At 34.2% G+C, this 14269-nt stretch overlaps 4 protein-coding genes across 6 annotated transcripts; 3 read left to right on the top strand and 1 right to left on the bottom strand.

The window, feature by feature from the left end:
- Positions 1–1001: 1001 nt before the first annotated feature.
- Positions 1002–2570, bottom strand: LOC115631679 (NAD-dependent protein deacetylase Sirt6). Of its 2 annotated transcripts, XM_030528493.1 has the most exons (5): positions 2432–2570; positions 2183–2310; positions 1578–2000; positions 1398–1521; positions 1002–1344 (listed from the first exon to the last, which is right to left on the bottom strand). In XM_030528493.1, exons 1-5 carry the CDS (start codon positions 2495–2497, stop codon positions 1072–1074), a joined length of 1014 nt encoding a protein of 337 aa, XP_030384353.1. In that variant the 5' UTR covers positions 2498–2570; the 3' UTR covers positions 1002–1071. The 2 variants fall into 2 exon arrangements, with proteins under 2 accessions (XP_030384353.1, XP_030384354.1); XM_030528494.1 differs by lacking the exon at positions 2432–2570 and having other exon boundaries at positions 1578–1998; positions 2183–2284.
- A 423-nt stretch (positions 2571–2993) lies between these two features.
- Positions 2994–4203, top strand: LOC115631685 (CD2 antigen cytoplasmic tail-binding protein 2 homolog). The gene is made up of 3 exons (XM_030528502.1): positions 2994–3192; positions 3251–3443; positions 3497–4203. The coding sequence occupies exons 1-3, from the start codon at positions 3086–3088 to the stop codon at positions 4136–4138; spliced, it is 942 nt and encodes a 313-aa protein (XP_030384362.1). The 5' UTR covers positions 2994–3085; the 3' UTR covers positions 4139–4203.
- Positions 4204–4691: 488 nt separating this feature from the next.
- On the top strand, positions 4692–6865 carry LOC115630944 (cleft lip and palate transmembrane protein 1 homolog). Its single transcript, XM_030527512.1, has 2 exons — positions 4692–4811; positions 4877–6865. The coding sequence occupies exons 1-2, from the start codon at positions 4788–4790 to the stop codon at positions 6737–6739; spliced, it is 1887 nt and encodes a 628-aa protein (XP_030383372.1). The 5' UTR covers positions 4692–4787; the 3' UTR covers positions 6740–6865.
- Positions 6866–7011: 146 nt separating this feature from the next.
- Positions 7012–13785, top strand: LOC115630943 (insulin receptor substrate 1). Of its 2 annotated transcripts, XM_030527510.1 has the most exons (9): positions 7012–7106; positions 7171–7215; positions 9089–9476; positions 9937–10117; positions 10228–10359; positions 10424–10587; positions 10688–10943; positions 11288–11566; positions 12142–13785. In XM_030527510.1, exons 3-9 carry the CDS (start codon positions 9110–9112, stop codon positions 13460–13462), a joined length of 2700 nt encoding a protein of 899 aa, XP_030383370.1. In that variant the 5' UTR covers positions 7012–7106; positions 7171–7215; positions 9089–9109; the 3' UTR covers positions 13463–13785. The 2 variants fall into 2 exon arrangements, with proteins under 2 accessions (XP_030383370.1, XP_030383371.1); XM_030527511.1 differs by lacking the exons at positions 7012–7106; positions 7171–7215 and adding an exon at positions 8164–8262.
- The last annotated feature ends 484 nt before the right edge of the window (positions 13786–14269 follow it).

Below are 14269 nucleotides of genomic sequence, written 5' to 3'. Positions count from 1 at the left end.
TAAATGCTTTATATGTTTACGAAAACACTTTTGACTACAAGGTTCGATGCCAATTCAAAAATCGATATGTCAAATGCGCAGGCCCAGGTCCAGGCCCAAGGGTGGGGAAAAGGCACTGTGCCACCGAGCATGCCCAGTAAAATTGGCTACATTCACATAGGTTTGTACATTCACACAAGATGGGGAGGATTGTGTGCATCTTTGTTAGAGTTCTAGTATCCCAACAAGAAAACACATTTATGTATGTATATCCATTCTTTTAACAGGGCCTATCCTTTCCTACACTTAAGGTAGTAATACTGAAGGGGATTAAAAATAGTCTCTTTTCATCACTCATACACCTATTAAAAAGATATATTGTATAATAAAAAATTATAATATTTTGTTTTAATTTCTGTACGTAAACAGTTTCTAATACTAGTTGAATAAATGTAGCTTGTTCAAAGTATTTAACTTGTGACGTCCTGTCGATAGATCTGTCCATATAATATAGCTTTTATAGCTCCCCATAAAAAAAATAATAATGGTGATCAAACACCATCAATAGAATCAAATATTCATGTGGTTTAAGTGAGAAAACTTTGAATTTTGAAACGCTTCTGCAGGATATGCCAACGTGTTATAAAAATTGGAAAAGTTGGCAGGTACGCATAAAACACAAAATGCATGGCGGGTAAACATTTAAAAAACGTTTAGTTCATTTGCAACAGAGACAATTTACTTTCATATTTATTTTTAAAATCATATTAATTAATATAATACACATTTACATAACTAATAATCATGAGTGTCATAATCTTGTTGGCATTCCATTTTTCAGAAAAGTCATATGGCCAAAAGTGTGGAGCTGCATCCTAGAAGTATAATTTTCTATTCCTTTTTTCGCGAACTTTTTAAATTTATGTCAGCCATGCAATGTTTTCGTCCCACTGAAATACATTTCGCAATATCGTTGGATCAAACAGGAAAAGAGATTTTTCATAAAGAAAACATTAATATAATTAAGATATCAATTTTATTTATTTCTCGATAGATTGCATCATCTGGGAATTTTTGTATGCATTGTTTACGCTATGTTTCCGATTTTCTTCTTTTTTTGGCTTTTGGCATGAATTTAGGAACTTGAAGTTGATGGCAATCCTTTCTTATTGCAGCCTGGTGTTCCTTAAACGTTTTTTCCAAAGATTTGATACAGTCTTGCGAAAGGGCCCACTCTAAATACGTGAAGCACTTTGTTGGATCACACGCTTCCGAATATTTTGGTATTTCTACTCCAATAAGTTTGCATAATTTGCTCAATATTTGGTCAGTGTAGGTTGAAATAATAAGATGAGCATGCTTGTTCTGTAAAATTAAAAGCTTTAGGCTACACTATATTTTTCTTCTGCGATGCTTACATGTTTTGTGGGTTGCAGGTTACATATAACCAACTTTCCGCCGGTTTTTAAATTTTTCAAAGGCAAATTGCCACTGGGAACAATTTGCAGGGTTGTACCTAGCGTTATATTTAGGTCGGCCATACTGCAAATGATCAAAATGTTTTAACACAATGCCAACGTATTAAGTTTCTTACTTACGTGGAGTGCATTAATGCTAGTTGAAAGTCTGGCTCCGGTAAGTTGTCTTCCCAATCTAGAACGGTATCATGCAAAATACCAGAGCGGCAGCTACGGCTATTGCCATCCAAACCCGACTGACACGGGTACCCCATTGTCTTCTGACCCACTGTTTTAGATGCTGTAGGGCAAATAAACTGTCGTCTGCATTTCCGGCATTGTTCTATAAACATATTTCCATGCACTTCTGCCAAATTTCTGCGGCTTAGTCCAGATTTTAAATGCAATCCGTCGATATTTTGTGTCACGATGTACTGGACATAGCCATGTTCAACCAAAGCTAATAATGCCATATGCGTCAAAGTGGGCTGCGCATCATCAAACGATATATTTAAGGCAGGCTTCTCGCCCTTTTTCTCGAGAGTCCAAACGCCTTTAGGACCTCTAAGACACAAAGTAAATTAGTTTTCAGATATATAAGGAACTATAAATGTCGATATGTAAAATCGCATAATTGTAAGCAAGAAGACTCAAATACTTTCACCCGTGCTGAATGGTTGATTTTTTATAACTATTTTGATTCATTTTTATTTTCTAATGGACCCTACAATTACAGTAAAACATACCTAAAATCCGGAATTCCTGCAGAAGTGCTGATACCAGCACCCGTATGTACAACAACATGTTTTGATTCTGTAATTAATGTAGCCAGTTGCTTGCATTTCTTTTCCACAATATCACTGCTGTCAAAAATCTGCGTATATGTAATTATATGTATACGGATGAATAAAAACGTAAACAAACACAAATGGAGAACACAATTGATATTCCATACACATATTTTAAAAATTTTTAAGATCCAATCAAATACGTACTTCCGGAACTCCAAGTACTCCTTTATGCTCATACGGTGATAAGCCCTCAGCATAATTACAACTCATATTTTGATCTTCACTTTTTTTCCATTGCTGAGAGATACTTTATTCATAAACGCCCGACATTGCCGATATATAAGCAAACGCATATATCGGTGATTGTCGCTGATTTTGTATCGGTCATCGGATAATTTATCAACAAAAATTTGCTTGTGGTATTCTTGCGATGATGGAAAACTGTTAAAGACTAACCTAAAATATTATTAGAGAACGGTTTTCTTAGATGTGGAGAAACAAAATAAAATTCTTAATTACCATTAAAAATCCAAATAACTAAAAACCACAATAGTTTTAGAGAAAAATGTATATACAGGTGGAAAAAGAAAATCAGAACTTCTGTGTCTAACCCCAGTATTTAACAAGCTTTTAGTTTTTCCGCAACCCTTTTCTTGCACAGAATTTGAGGTGGTAAAAGAATCGCTCAAATCCCATGATAATATCGCCTTCAAAAATCGATGATATCGATAGTTTTATACCTGTCTTTATCGCATCCCTGTGTTGTCCGAGCAAAACCAATAGCCATTTAATTGCGGAAACAAAATAAGATTGTGCTTGAACCTCAAATATACTCAAAACAAAACTTGTTAAAGCAAGATGCACAAAAATCCAACAAAACGTAAATATGCTGCAGAAAATGTCGATGTGCTTGAAAAGAAACACACTCTGGACTCCGATGAAGAAGACTCTGATGATTACCAGCGGTATGAATGCTAAGCCTATCCTGGTAGCCTTAAAGTTATTAAAACAGTTTTACAACAGTGACAACCTAAACGACAGCGATATTGAGGGTGGCGAAGACGGCGATGCGAAAGTAGAAGGAGATGTAAAAATTACTCCTTTTAACATGCGAGAAGAGCTTCAAGAAGGCCATTTCGATACAAATGGCCACTACCACTGGAACAAGGAAACACAAATCAAGGATAGTTGGTTGGATAATATTGACTGGGTGAAGGTATTTACACACATACATATTTAAAAATTCATTTGATTTATACTTTTTTTTAGGTAGAAGACGGGAAAAAATTGCCGAACTTCAGCAAAGAACAAGATTCAACAGAAAACGAATTGGAAATAATATCATTTAATAAATCAATAGTATTCGCTAAAATGCTTGAATACATGAAACCAGGCGAAACTGTTCAAATGGCTTTGCAGAGGTTGGGCAAACAGCGACCGAAATTGTCCACAGTCGAACGGCTGAAGAGAAAGAAGGCTGGTTTAATAGATATTGAAACGCAAAAAATTTCAGAGTTAACAGAATTGGCGAATAATATTCTGTCAAAAACTGGCAACATGGACATTTATCAAGAAACATATGAGCAGATAACAGACCGTCTTGTAGATCTTCCTAGCACCAGCAAAGCTCCTCAGGATGACATGTATGCTGATGACTTTGAAGAAAAAGAGAAAATACGTCTAAAAGCGGAGAAGCCTTTGAAGAAATCAGAAGAAGATGTGAAGCCAAATGTCGTCATGTGGGAATTCAAGTGGAAGCAAGATGACGAAGAACTCCAAGGTCCATTCAATACAGAAAAAATGTTCAATTGGTCCCAAGGAAACTATTTTAAAAGTGGCGTCTACGTCCGAAAAGTTGGTGAATCGAACTTTTATTCTAGTAAAAGAATTGATTTCGATCTATATTTGTGATAATAGAATGTATTTTAGATACACATATTAATTAAATCAATTAAACACATTCTTATTTGCCAGGACCGATGGTTTTATTCATAATTATTTTAGAAGTTCTGAATTTTTTTATGATGTCTTTTATTAAATATTGTTTGTGTTTTATTAAAATATTTGAAATATATACATATATTAGTTTTCAAATATTATAAAACTTACTAAAGAGTGAGATTATATTGTTTCGGTGTGTAAATTTCTTAATACAATAATTTGACTAGCGTTTACTGTTGGTAAACACTGTTATCTCTCCAGACCAACTACATATTGCAGATAAAAAGAAATGAAATCGAAGAAATGTATCGAAAATGCTTTCTAAGGAATGACGGTCACAGGAGTGTACGTACATGTATACATAGTTCGCGACCCATTACAAAGGAGAAACAGAGTCACGCGAACATATTCTTGGCAACCTAGAACTCAAACTCTGGCAACCTTAAAGAATGACAAGAGGCAAAACATACAAGTATAGCTCTGGCAACCTTTTATATTGACAATCAAACACACATAACTAGAAGTCTGACACACGTACTTTATAATTTTCGCGTGCTGCTGAAAAAACACGAAAAGGTTGTCCGGAAAATTAAAATATTCTTTGGCAGCCGAAATTATAATGTCAAACAATGGCAATGGAGAGGTAGATCTTGAAAGCACGGACCGCGCTAATTCATTATTCATTAATTTACTGTACTTCAAAATTAGGTGGCACAAAATGCGGGCGAAGGTCAGCCGCAACCAACACGCATAGAATCCTTTTTCGCCATGACGAAGTCACTGATATTGCGCGCGCTTATTATATACTTCGTTAGCTCCTTCTTTCGGCGGCCTCAAACAAATACGAGCCAGGAAAATTCTGTAAATGCCGGACCGAAGATTACCGCTTGGAACTTCTTTGAGAATGGCACTGAATTTGATTTGCATGTATGGTTGTCAAATAAGCCGGACGTCGTAAACTTTGAACAGAAAGACAACCTTCTCTGGCTACAAGAGGATCTAACATATGGGGACTGGAGCTCAGGGCCTACAAATGATGGCATCTTCTCACACAGCGTAAAGATTAAAGCAAGCCCACACGTTATGAAGAATGGCAGTATATTCTTGCACGCTTTTGTTACCCTAAGTGGTGAAAGTCCAGACCCTCAGTCACCCAATTATGCGCGAAATGGTCACATGGGCCATCAGCAACATCAGCTGAACAAATTTAAAAAAATTCGTGTGAACCGAAACTACAACTTACTGGCGAGTGATAAAGAAAAGTTGGAACACGAATTAAAGCAAGCCACTCTTAAGGACCAAATATTATCACACTGGCATCCAAATTTAACTATTAACCTTGTTGTGGATCAGACGAATTGGGCACAAGGCAGCGTACCACCACCTCTGGATGAGTATGTAAGGTTTGTGGATAGTGGTAAAACCTATTTACCCATCGTATTCGTAAATGATTACTGGAACCTTCAACGCGAATACTTTCCTATTAACCACACAACGCCTGAGCTTGAATTGCACTTAACGTTCCAACCGCTTGGCATGTTCAAATGGCAGCTGTACGCTGCCAAGCAGATGAAACATAAATGGGGTGGAAACATGCTGGGTGAAATAATATCGGCGGGTGGCGCGGAGGAAAGCGATGAGGATCAAGACTCTCTAAAAGAAACTCTTCTTGATACAAATATTTATTTACTCGGCCTTACCGTCGCTGTTTCAATTTTACATTCGCTATTCGAGCTTCTCGCCTTTAAAAATGACATACAGTTCTGGAATAATCGTCAATCGCTAGAAGGTCTTTCTGTGCGTTCAGTATTCTTTGGAGTGTTCCAATCTCTTATTATACTACTCTACGTACTAGATAATGAAACAAATTTCATGATACGCGTCTCCTGCTTTGTTGGTCTAGCTATTGAAATATGGAAAATACACAAAGTTGTCGATGTCAACTATGACCATAACAAAAAGCTACTAGGAGTTCTACCAAGCATCAGCTTTAAGGACAAGGGTTCGTACTCAGCGAGCGCCACCAAGGAGTATGACAACTTAGCATTCAAATATCTGGGTTGGGTATGTTTCCCATTGCTTGTGGGCTACTTCGTCTATTCGCTGCTTTATAACGATCACAAAGGATGGTATTCATTTGTCCTTAATATGCTGTACGGTTACTTGCTGACATTTGGTTTTATTTTGATGACGCCGCAGCTGTTTATCAACTATAAATTGAAGTCAGTAGCCCATATGCCTTGGCGTATGATGACCTACAAGTTTTTAAATACATTCATCGATGATATATTTGCGTTCGTCATTAAGATGCCCACCATGTATCGTCTGGGATGCTTCCGTGATGATATTATATTCTTTGTATTCCTTTATCAAAGATGGCAATATCGTGTTGATTTAAAGCGTGTCAACGAGTTTGGCTTCTCTGGTGAAATGGAAGCAAATGCCGCCTCAAATCGGATTGAGGGTGGTGATACTAATAGCGTTCAACCAGATAGCGATAAGGAAGGTTCCCAAATCATTTCCAAATCACCGGCAAAGGAGAAGGATGCCGCACAAAAGAAAGAAGATTAAGCACCAAGCGATAATGCTTATGCATAATAGCAATATAGGAGGGCAGTTACATCTATAAATTCTCTAAAATATATGTCAACACCTTAGTCATCGTTAGTGTAATAAATTATGCTCTGTGTATATGTATTTAGTAGTTTACTTCAATTGCTTTTGTTAAAGGGGAAATTTAGCTAGTTAAATTCTATAAATATTTTGAAAAAAACGGGGACTAAGAGTAAGCAAAACATACTATACTCTGCGAAATTACTGTTCAGTACGAAAATCAGAAGATAAATGCATACATACATATATACACAAAACACAAATTTTTTTAATCTGGAAGGTAATATGTTTACCTAAAAATAAAGCTTGTTCGCAAACATGAATGGTAAATCAACATTAAAATCTTCTAATTATCACATTTTAATACAAATTTAAAATGATTGTTGAAGGGAGGACGGTGGCAAGCAAAATGACTTAGGATATCGGCTCAACAGGTAAATCACTAAATGGTGTGAAAATAACTTCCTGCATTTTTTGAAAATGATCAAACAATTTTCAATTTGTCGAGATATGCTACTAATTACTGATAACTAAACGCATTAACGAACATAATGATGATTCACCAATCAGATTAAAGTGCGCTTAGCAACATTTTGTAATCTTTACTGTTTTTACAAATATTTACCCACACCCAAAATTGTTAGTACGCTTTACATTATAAATAGGTTCACTGCGGAATTTACTGTTTTCCGAGTCACTAACTACTCTTAAATATCCAGCTATTTTTCAGCAGTCCAGTTATAATTTTTTTATCCGTTTTTTTTATAAATTCCCAAACTATGTGTGCCATTTACGTAGTATACAGCCCTCGAGTATGCAATATTAGCTGCAAGAAACTCAATACATATTTTAAAAATTTGAAATATATAATTTGAATTAACATAAATATGCTTTGCGTTTTTACTCTGTCAATGTTTGGTAATGTTATTCTTATCGAATACATTTCCTTCGCTCTCATTTTCAAAACTAATCATTTGCTTATGATTTTGTATATCGATAACAATAAAGTTTCGATTTCTATGCACAAGCACTGCTTAATAATGTTGCTATGAAGTAAAGAAATCTACTCAGAAACGGTAAAAAAAACATAAAATAAAAGTCGAACTTTAAACGAAACAATTTTGGACTGCAAGGTCAATATTTAGCAAAATATACTGGAGTAATACCATTAAGTAATTTTCCAAAATTTTACGTACTTGACAAAAGCGATAACTTGGAACAGTACCGATTTGCATTTGGTATAGTTTTGCTTTTAACACTTGGTCACTCTTTCTTCTGTGTACAATTTACATTTTTCGATAAAATGTATATTTTTGTTCTCTGCTAATTCGATTTGTCAAAAGTGGTAAAAATTACCCCTGTAATACATATATATATATATATATATTATAAAAACATCAAATGTGTTTTATTTGAAATACAAATAAAGTGTTTTATAAAAAGTGTTGCAAGCAACCATTAAATGTTAATTGTGTGGGTTGGTGAGTAAATGAGATGAAAAACAGTACGACCATCCTTTTACAAAAAAAAGGTTCAACGTCTATTTACAAGTCTTCTCCATTAAAATAATTATGTTGTGATCCATAAACAATTCAAATAGATGTTAACTCAGTTGCGTCAGAGTTAATTGAAAATTAATTATAGGCAAAGTATGCATTTCAGATGCTATGTTTGATGTGTTACATGCACCACATACATATGTACATACATATATAATATAAATATGTACATACGTTTGTAAGTACATATGTGTGTTTAAATAGAGCTCTACAGTTGTGGTCGGTTTTAACAGCTGGCCAGTTGGTACTGTATATAGCTAGCATAACAGAAACAATGGCTATAAGCAATACCACCCCAAAAGTTATTTCATTTCCTCGCCAAGTTCAGTTATTCCAGGATAGCAAAGTTACTTCTATTTTTGGAAAGAATTCTTTCATTTAAAATGAAGCTATACATTTATAATATATTAGAATTTTACTATTGATAAGTGTTGTTGAATCGGATATACCATGAAGCTCCGTCATTTTTTTCCAGCTCAACAAGTCATAGGTCCATAATTCTTAGATACCAACCTCAACCACTTAGGTCTTAACTGTTATTTAATTAGTGGTAAGTTTAATATTTAGTTGTATAGCCTAGTCATACCATGAAAACACTCGGGTAAAAGTCGTAAGAGTATTTATAGCTATACTTTACTCTCAGACACGTTATAGTTTTGACACATATTTTCAAACGCTATATATGCCGTTGGATGCAGAATCAGAGATGTTTTTATTAAATATTGAATCTTTCTCGTCATATTTTCAGTTCAATAAAAAAGTGTATATTATGGCTTCCAAAATGGATGATGGAATAGTTTTAAGCGGTTACCAGAAAAAACTAAAAACGATGAAAAAAAAATATTTTGTGTTATACAAGGAAACAAGCAACAACGCTGCTCGATTGGAATATTATGATAACGAAAAAAAGTTTCATCAAAGACTGGAAGCAAAGCGCGTCATTTATCTTAAAAATTGTTTCAATATAAATCGTCGCTTCGATACCAAACATAAATTTGTATTGGCGCTCTCATCGAGGGAAGGCGGATTTGGAATTGTATTAGATACTGAGAGTGATTTACAGAAATGGTTGGACAGTTTATTATCATTACAACGATATAACGCAAATTTTCCAGATCAAGTTTTTCCGCAGTTCGGTAAGTATTTCATTATCACATATTTTTAAATCCTTTACTATAAATGTAAATATAAATATTTTGAATTTAGTTGTCTTATTATATGTTAAATCATATGTAAGACAAATCTACAAGCCAAATATGTTATGGCACGGCCCGATGAATATTAAAAAATTGCAGTCCATCTTTTGCAAAAAATCCGCTCATAGATGTTGACATACATATGAAAGCAAAGGATCGAGTACCCTTAATCGACATACTTTATACCTCTTAAATAAAAACAAATTTACAGACTAGTGTTCTTTAAACACGTCTCAGCGTCTCCTGGTTGGTTCTGAAGACCTACGCAGGCTTTTAAAAGAGTTGCGACAATTGCTTAAACTAACCTAAAAAATATAGAATAAACAGGCTGGCGTGCCTTCGCTTTATACAATCAAACAACATTTTCAAATAGTTTTTTCCAAACTATTTCAATTTTCAGAACACGTTTGGCAAGTTGTCGTCCAAAGGAAGGGGATATCAGAAAAAGTCGGAATCGTCGGAAGCTATCATTGTTGCTTAACTTCAAAATCAATTACTTTTATTAGCATAGGTCCGGAAAAATCACCCACCGGAGATGATCGAGTCTTAAAAGCAGAGATACTCTTAACAACAGTGAGAAGGTAATGAACTTAATGTTTATTGAAAATTATATCCTTGTATGTTATGTCTTCAAGAGAGAGTGATTGCATAATTGAATGTAATTGTTGTATAATTTTGACACCATATTTAGATGCGGACATGCTTCTCCTCAGTGTATTTTTTATATGGAACTGGGCAGGCAGTGTGTTTTAGGCTCCGGGGAGCTGTGGATGGAAACTGAAGATGCAACTGTTGCTAAAAATATGCACGATACAATATTAAGGTATAATTTATAAAATTCATACTATGAATTAAGATAATAAATAAAAGCTTTTTAAAATTTGTAGTGCAATGTCAGCGAAAACAAATGTTTGCCAAGAAAAGTCCGTCTTTAATAATGAGAATATGAGGAAGCGATCTTCATCCGTGAACGAGGGAGCTAAGCCAGTTACTGGCTTACAAAAACGACAACTATCTACTGAAATACACAATCTGTCTTCAAAATATACAAGTAAGTGGAATTTTAGCAAATAGGTGTTCAAAATGTTTCCTACTCGATATTATCTTTTCTCCATTTCACAAATACAACAACTCTTTTTCCCTTTTTCCAGATTGCGTGCGTGAAAGATGCGACAGTTTGCCTTCAAGAAATCGAACATCGAGTGAATGTACTAACCAAAGTTACAAGGTTATACCGAACCATACGCAGAGAAGTAATACAATTTCAGGAACGCGGCCCTTTTCCGGTCAAGGACGTAGTCATAGTCCACCGTTAAATACTCCAATTAGATGTTCTGAGGGTAAAGAATCCTCTAATAGTATTGAGGAAGCTGATGATAACGGATGTTTTAATCCTTACCGATTGAAGTAAGTTTACAAATCATATTATTTCGATAAGTTTGAGTTCTTAGTTGTTCAATGAACTAGCGATCTGAGTCCTGTCATAGTATTGCTATTGAAAAAATGGCTGCTTTCACAATTCACAGACTAAAGGTCCAGAAATATCATAACTTTTAAGTAATTTTTTTCAACCTAAAAACCTGTATTAGCAATTTCTCAAAAGCGACCCTTTACAACATTTTCAAACTTAATTTTCTGATTCTATAGATGCTTTAATAGAACACAGTTATAGGATTTTCGACACGTATTGTTTTTAAAATTTGTAATCTACAAAGTGTTATCTTCTAATAAAATGTTTTTGTATATTTTAGTACTCGGGCTGCAAAAGGTATAATTCCTGAGGAAAATGTTGATGATTTCTGTGTTATTGATAATATTTGCGGCCGATTGGACACTTATATTCCAATGACTCCCATCAAATCACCAAATGAATTCGACAATGTCAATCACATAAGTCAGCTGAATCAAAATTTATTAAATCAGGAATCATCAAAAATGTCGAGTCTTGGAGATACGAACAGATCTTTTGACTTTGCTGACCATGCTTTCAAGAAAATAGAAAGGGATTCGGATGTCGACCATGATATTCAGTAAGTGTAAATATATATGCATACATGTATCTATATATATATATATATAAATATATATATATATATATATATATATATATATATATATATATATATATATATATATATATATATATATATATATATATATATATGATGTATCCTTGAAATCAAATTTAAATTTAGGGAAACTGCAAAATAATTTTACACATTGAATTTGTAAGCATCTTCCTATAACTTTTTGGAATTTGATACAAAACGAGAAATCTTAAGAAATGTTTATCCCAAAATCAATGTAATCAATGCTTTCCCCTATTGCGAGGGTTTAAAAATTAACTTATCATGAGGTCCTAACCCCATTTTGCCAGAAATATAACGCTTCAAATTGCTTCAAGTGGAAGTGACCATTCTGATCTCAAATAAAGTTCTGTGTGCGATGTAGCTCTCCAATATCAACTGAATCTTTAATTTTAAATGGAAAAAAATGCCACCTATTTTCGAAAAAAGGTTGAAAAGTTCGTTAATAAGGATAAAAATTTGGTCGATTATTATCTCTCATTTTATTAATAAAAGTCCAATTGCTTTAATTTTTGCAGATGTGATCGACCCGTACGAGCTTATTCAATAGGAAGTAGAATGGAACATTTTAAAGCGAATGTGCGCCGCGGAAATACACATGAAATAGAAAGCAACTTACCTCGTGAGCGAGCATTTTCAGTGGGAGCGCGGTCAAAAAACAACACTAGTGGAACTAATAGTTATACGTCAATAGATCACCCCACATACAATAGGTTAGTCGGTTTCAGTACCTCTCGGGATAAAAAGTCCACAAGCGCTCCCCTATTAAATTTGAAAAGCCAAATAAATGCTGATCGCATGAGTGATTTAATGGAGATAGACTTTTCTAAAACAAGTACGGAATCTAGTTTAAAAAAGTATCCTGTTCACAATAAGAAAACAAGCTCGCTCAAAGTTGCTTCCCAATTTGGCGCTGTTATAAAGTGTGACGATATGATGAAAAGATGTAACTCAGGCAACATCACAGAAACGTCGGATAGTGGGTACCTGGAAATGAAGCCAGTTGGTAACCCAAGTAAAGTTGAACCTCTGCCTAATAAGTCCCTCGCTCTTCCCGCAAAAATTGTATCTACCAAAAAGGATCATCCTAGCTTATCCCCCGTTCATGGCGCCGATAGTTGTAAAGTCGACAAAACTAAATTGCAATTGAATGATTATATAAATGATAAGGATGCAAATTTACTGACTACTACTGGAGAAATAAGTGTGGTGAACAGCAATTTGGAAAATAAAATGCAGAACCTGTTTTTGGATATAAGAACCAGTAATATTACAAAGCCTGTCAATTATTCGAGAAAATTGACACATTCTATAAGCAATGAAGACTATTCGCAAAATTTGAAGGCTTCGATTGCGGAATTACTACCTGAAACTGGGTACAAAATACTTCAGATTAAAAGCGATAGCTCTCTTATTTCGACAAAACCAATTCCAAGAACGATTATAAACAAACTGGAGAAACAACATAAAACTAAGATGTTGGAGTGCGCAAATACAAGTAAGAGGGCGTATATAAATGAAACTCCAACTAAGAGGAGTGCATCTGTAACAGCAAAAGAAATTCAATGGGCATCAAATACAAATGCCAATGCTAACAACAATAAACCTTTGAACGAACAGAATTCTTCCTCGAGGCCAGCATCGCTAACTTCCGACCACGAACTTCACTACGCTAGCTTAGATCTTCCGCAATGTAGTGGACAAATAACAGCCAAAAACTGCAAGGAAGCTGCATATGAATCTCCACCAGAAACGATTTCTTCGAGTAATTTATATGCAAGGATTGATTTTGATCACTCGGATTCGTCTTCTTCATTATCAAATGTGTTTAAATCTTAGATATCTAATGCTAACTTATTTACAACATTATTATAATAATAATTATTATTATTTTTGTGAGTTACTTGTAAATATATTGCTATACAAACCTCTTCGGTTTATCGAAGAATATGTTCTCTTTCCAAATATAAAAATCTATCAGACCAAAATACCCCGTGTTGATCCGAAAATGAACCTAATTAAATTTCTGAAATGTTTGAATTAGGTACCAGCTGTATAATTTTTATTTCACTATATTTGTGCCACGTTTCAAAATCGTTAACTGGAATAAATGAATATATCTTATTTCATTTGTCATTTCAATGGATAGATACAACATATTGATATTTAAAATGAAACATTTATGTATGGGCTGCTAATTTCCATTTCATTAACTATTTTCAGAGTCTTACTTTCGAGAAGTATTGAATTCTGTAATTCAATCTGTATTTCACATCATTTCATTTCGAAAAACTTCGTCAATTGAAGCTTAACTTTGCTGAGAGCATACTGAATTAATAACATTTTGAATTGTTTGGAAAGGATTTATATACATATTAATTTGTAATATTATTGGGTAATGGAAATGTGTACGTTGATAGATTATTTAATACCATACATTACATTGATTAATATAAATAATCGAAGTTCTAAAATGGCAGTTTGATTTGCTTGAAATTGAATTGGGTTAGATAAAGAGAGATATGGTCAGATGGAGCCACAGCAAAGCTGTTTAAATCTTCAATAAAGATAGTATGTTCTGCGTAAGCCGATAAGCTATAATAATATGATTTGATTTATTTTGATTGCTTACCAACTGAAGTGAGA

The sequence above is a fragment of the Scaptodrosophila lebanonensis genome, unplaced genomic scaffold (assembly GCF_003285725.1).
Source record: "Scaptodrosophila lebanonensis strain 11010-0011.00,11010-0021.00 unplaced genomic scaffold, SlebRS2 tig00001412-arrow-pilon, whole genome shotgun sequence".
Lineage (NCBI taxonomy): Eukaryota > Metazoa > Arthropoda > Insecta > Diptera > Drosophilidae > Scaptodrosophila > Scaptodrosophila lebanonensis.
The sequence above is the reverse complement of the archived record's forward strand: the minus strand, read 5'-3'. Positions and strand labels throughout refer to the sequence as shown.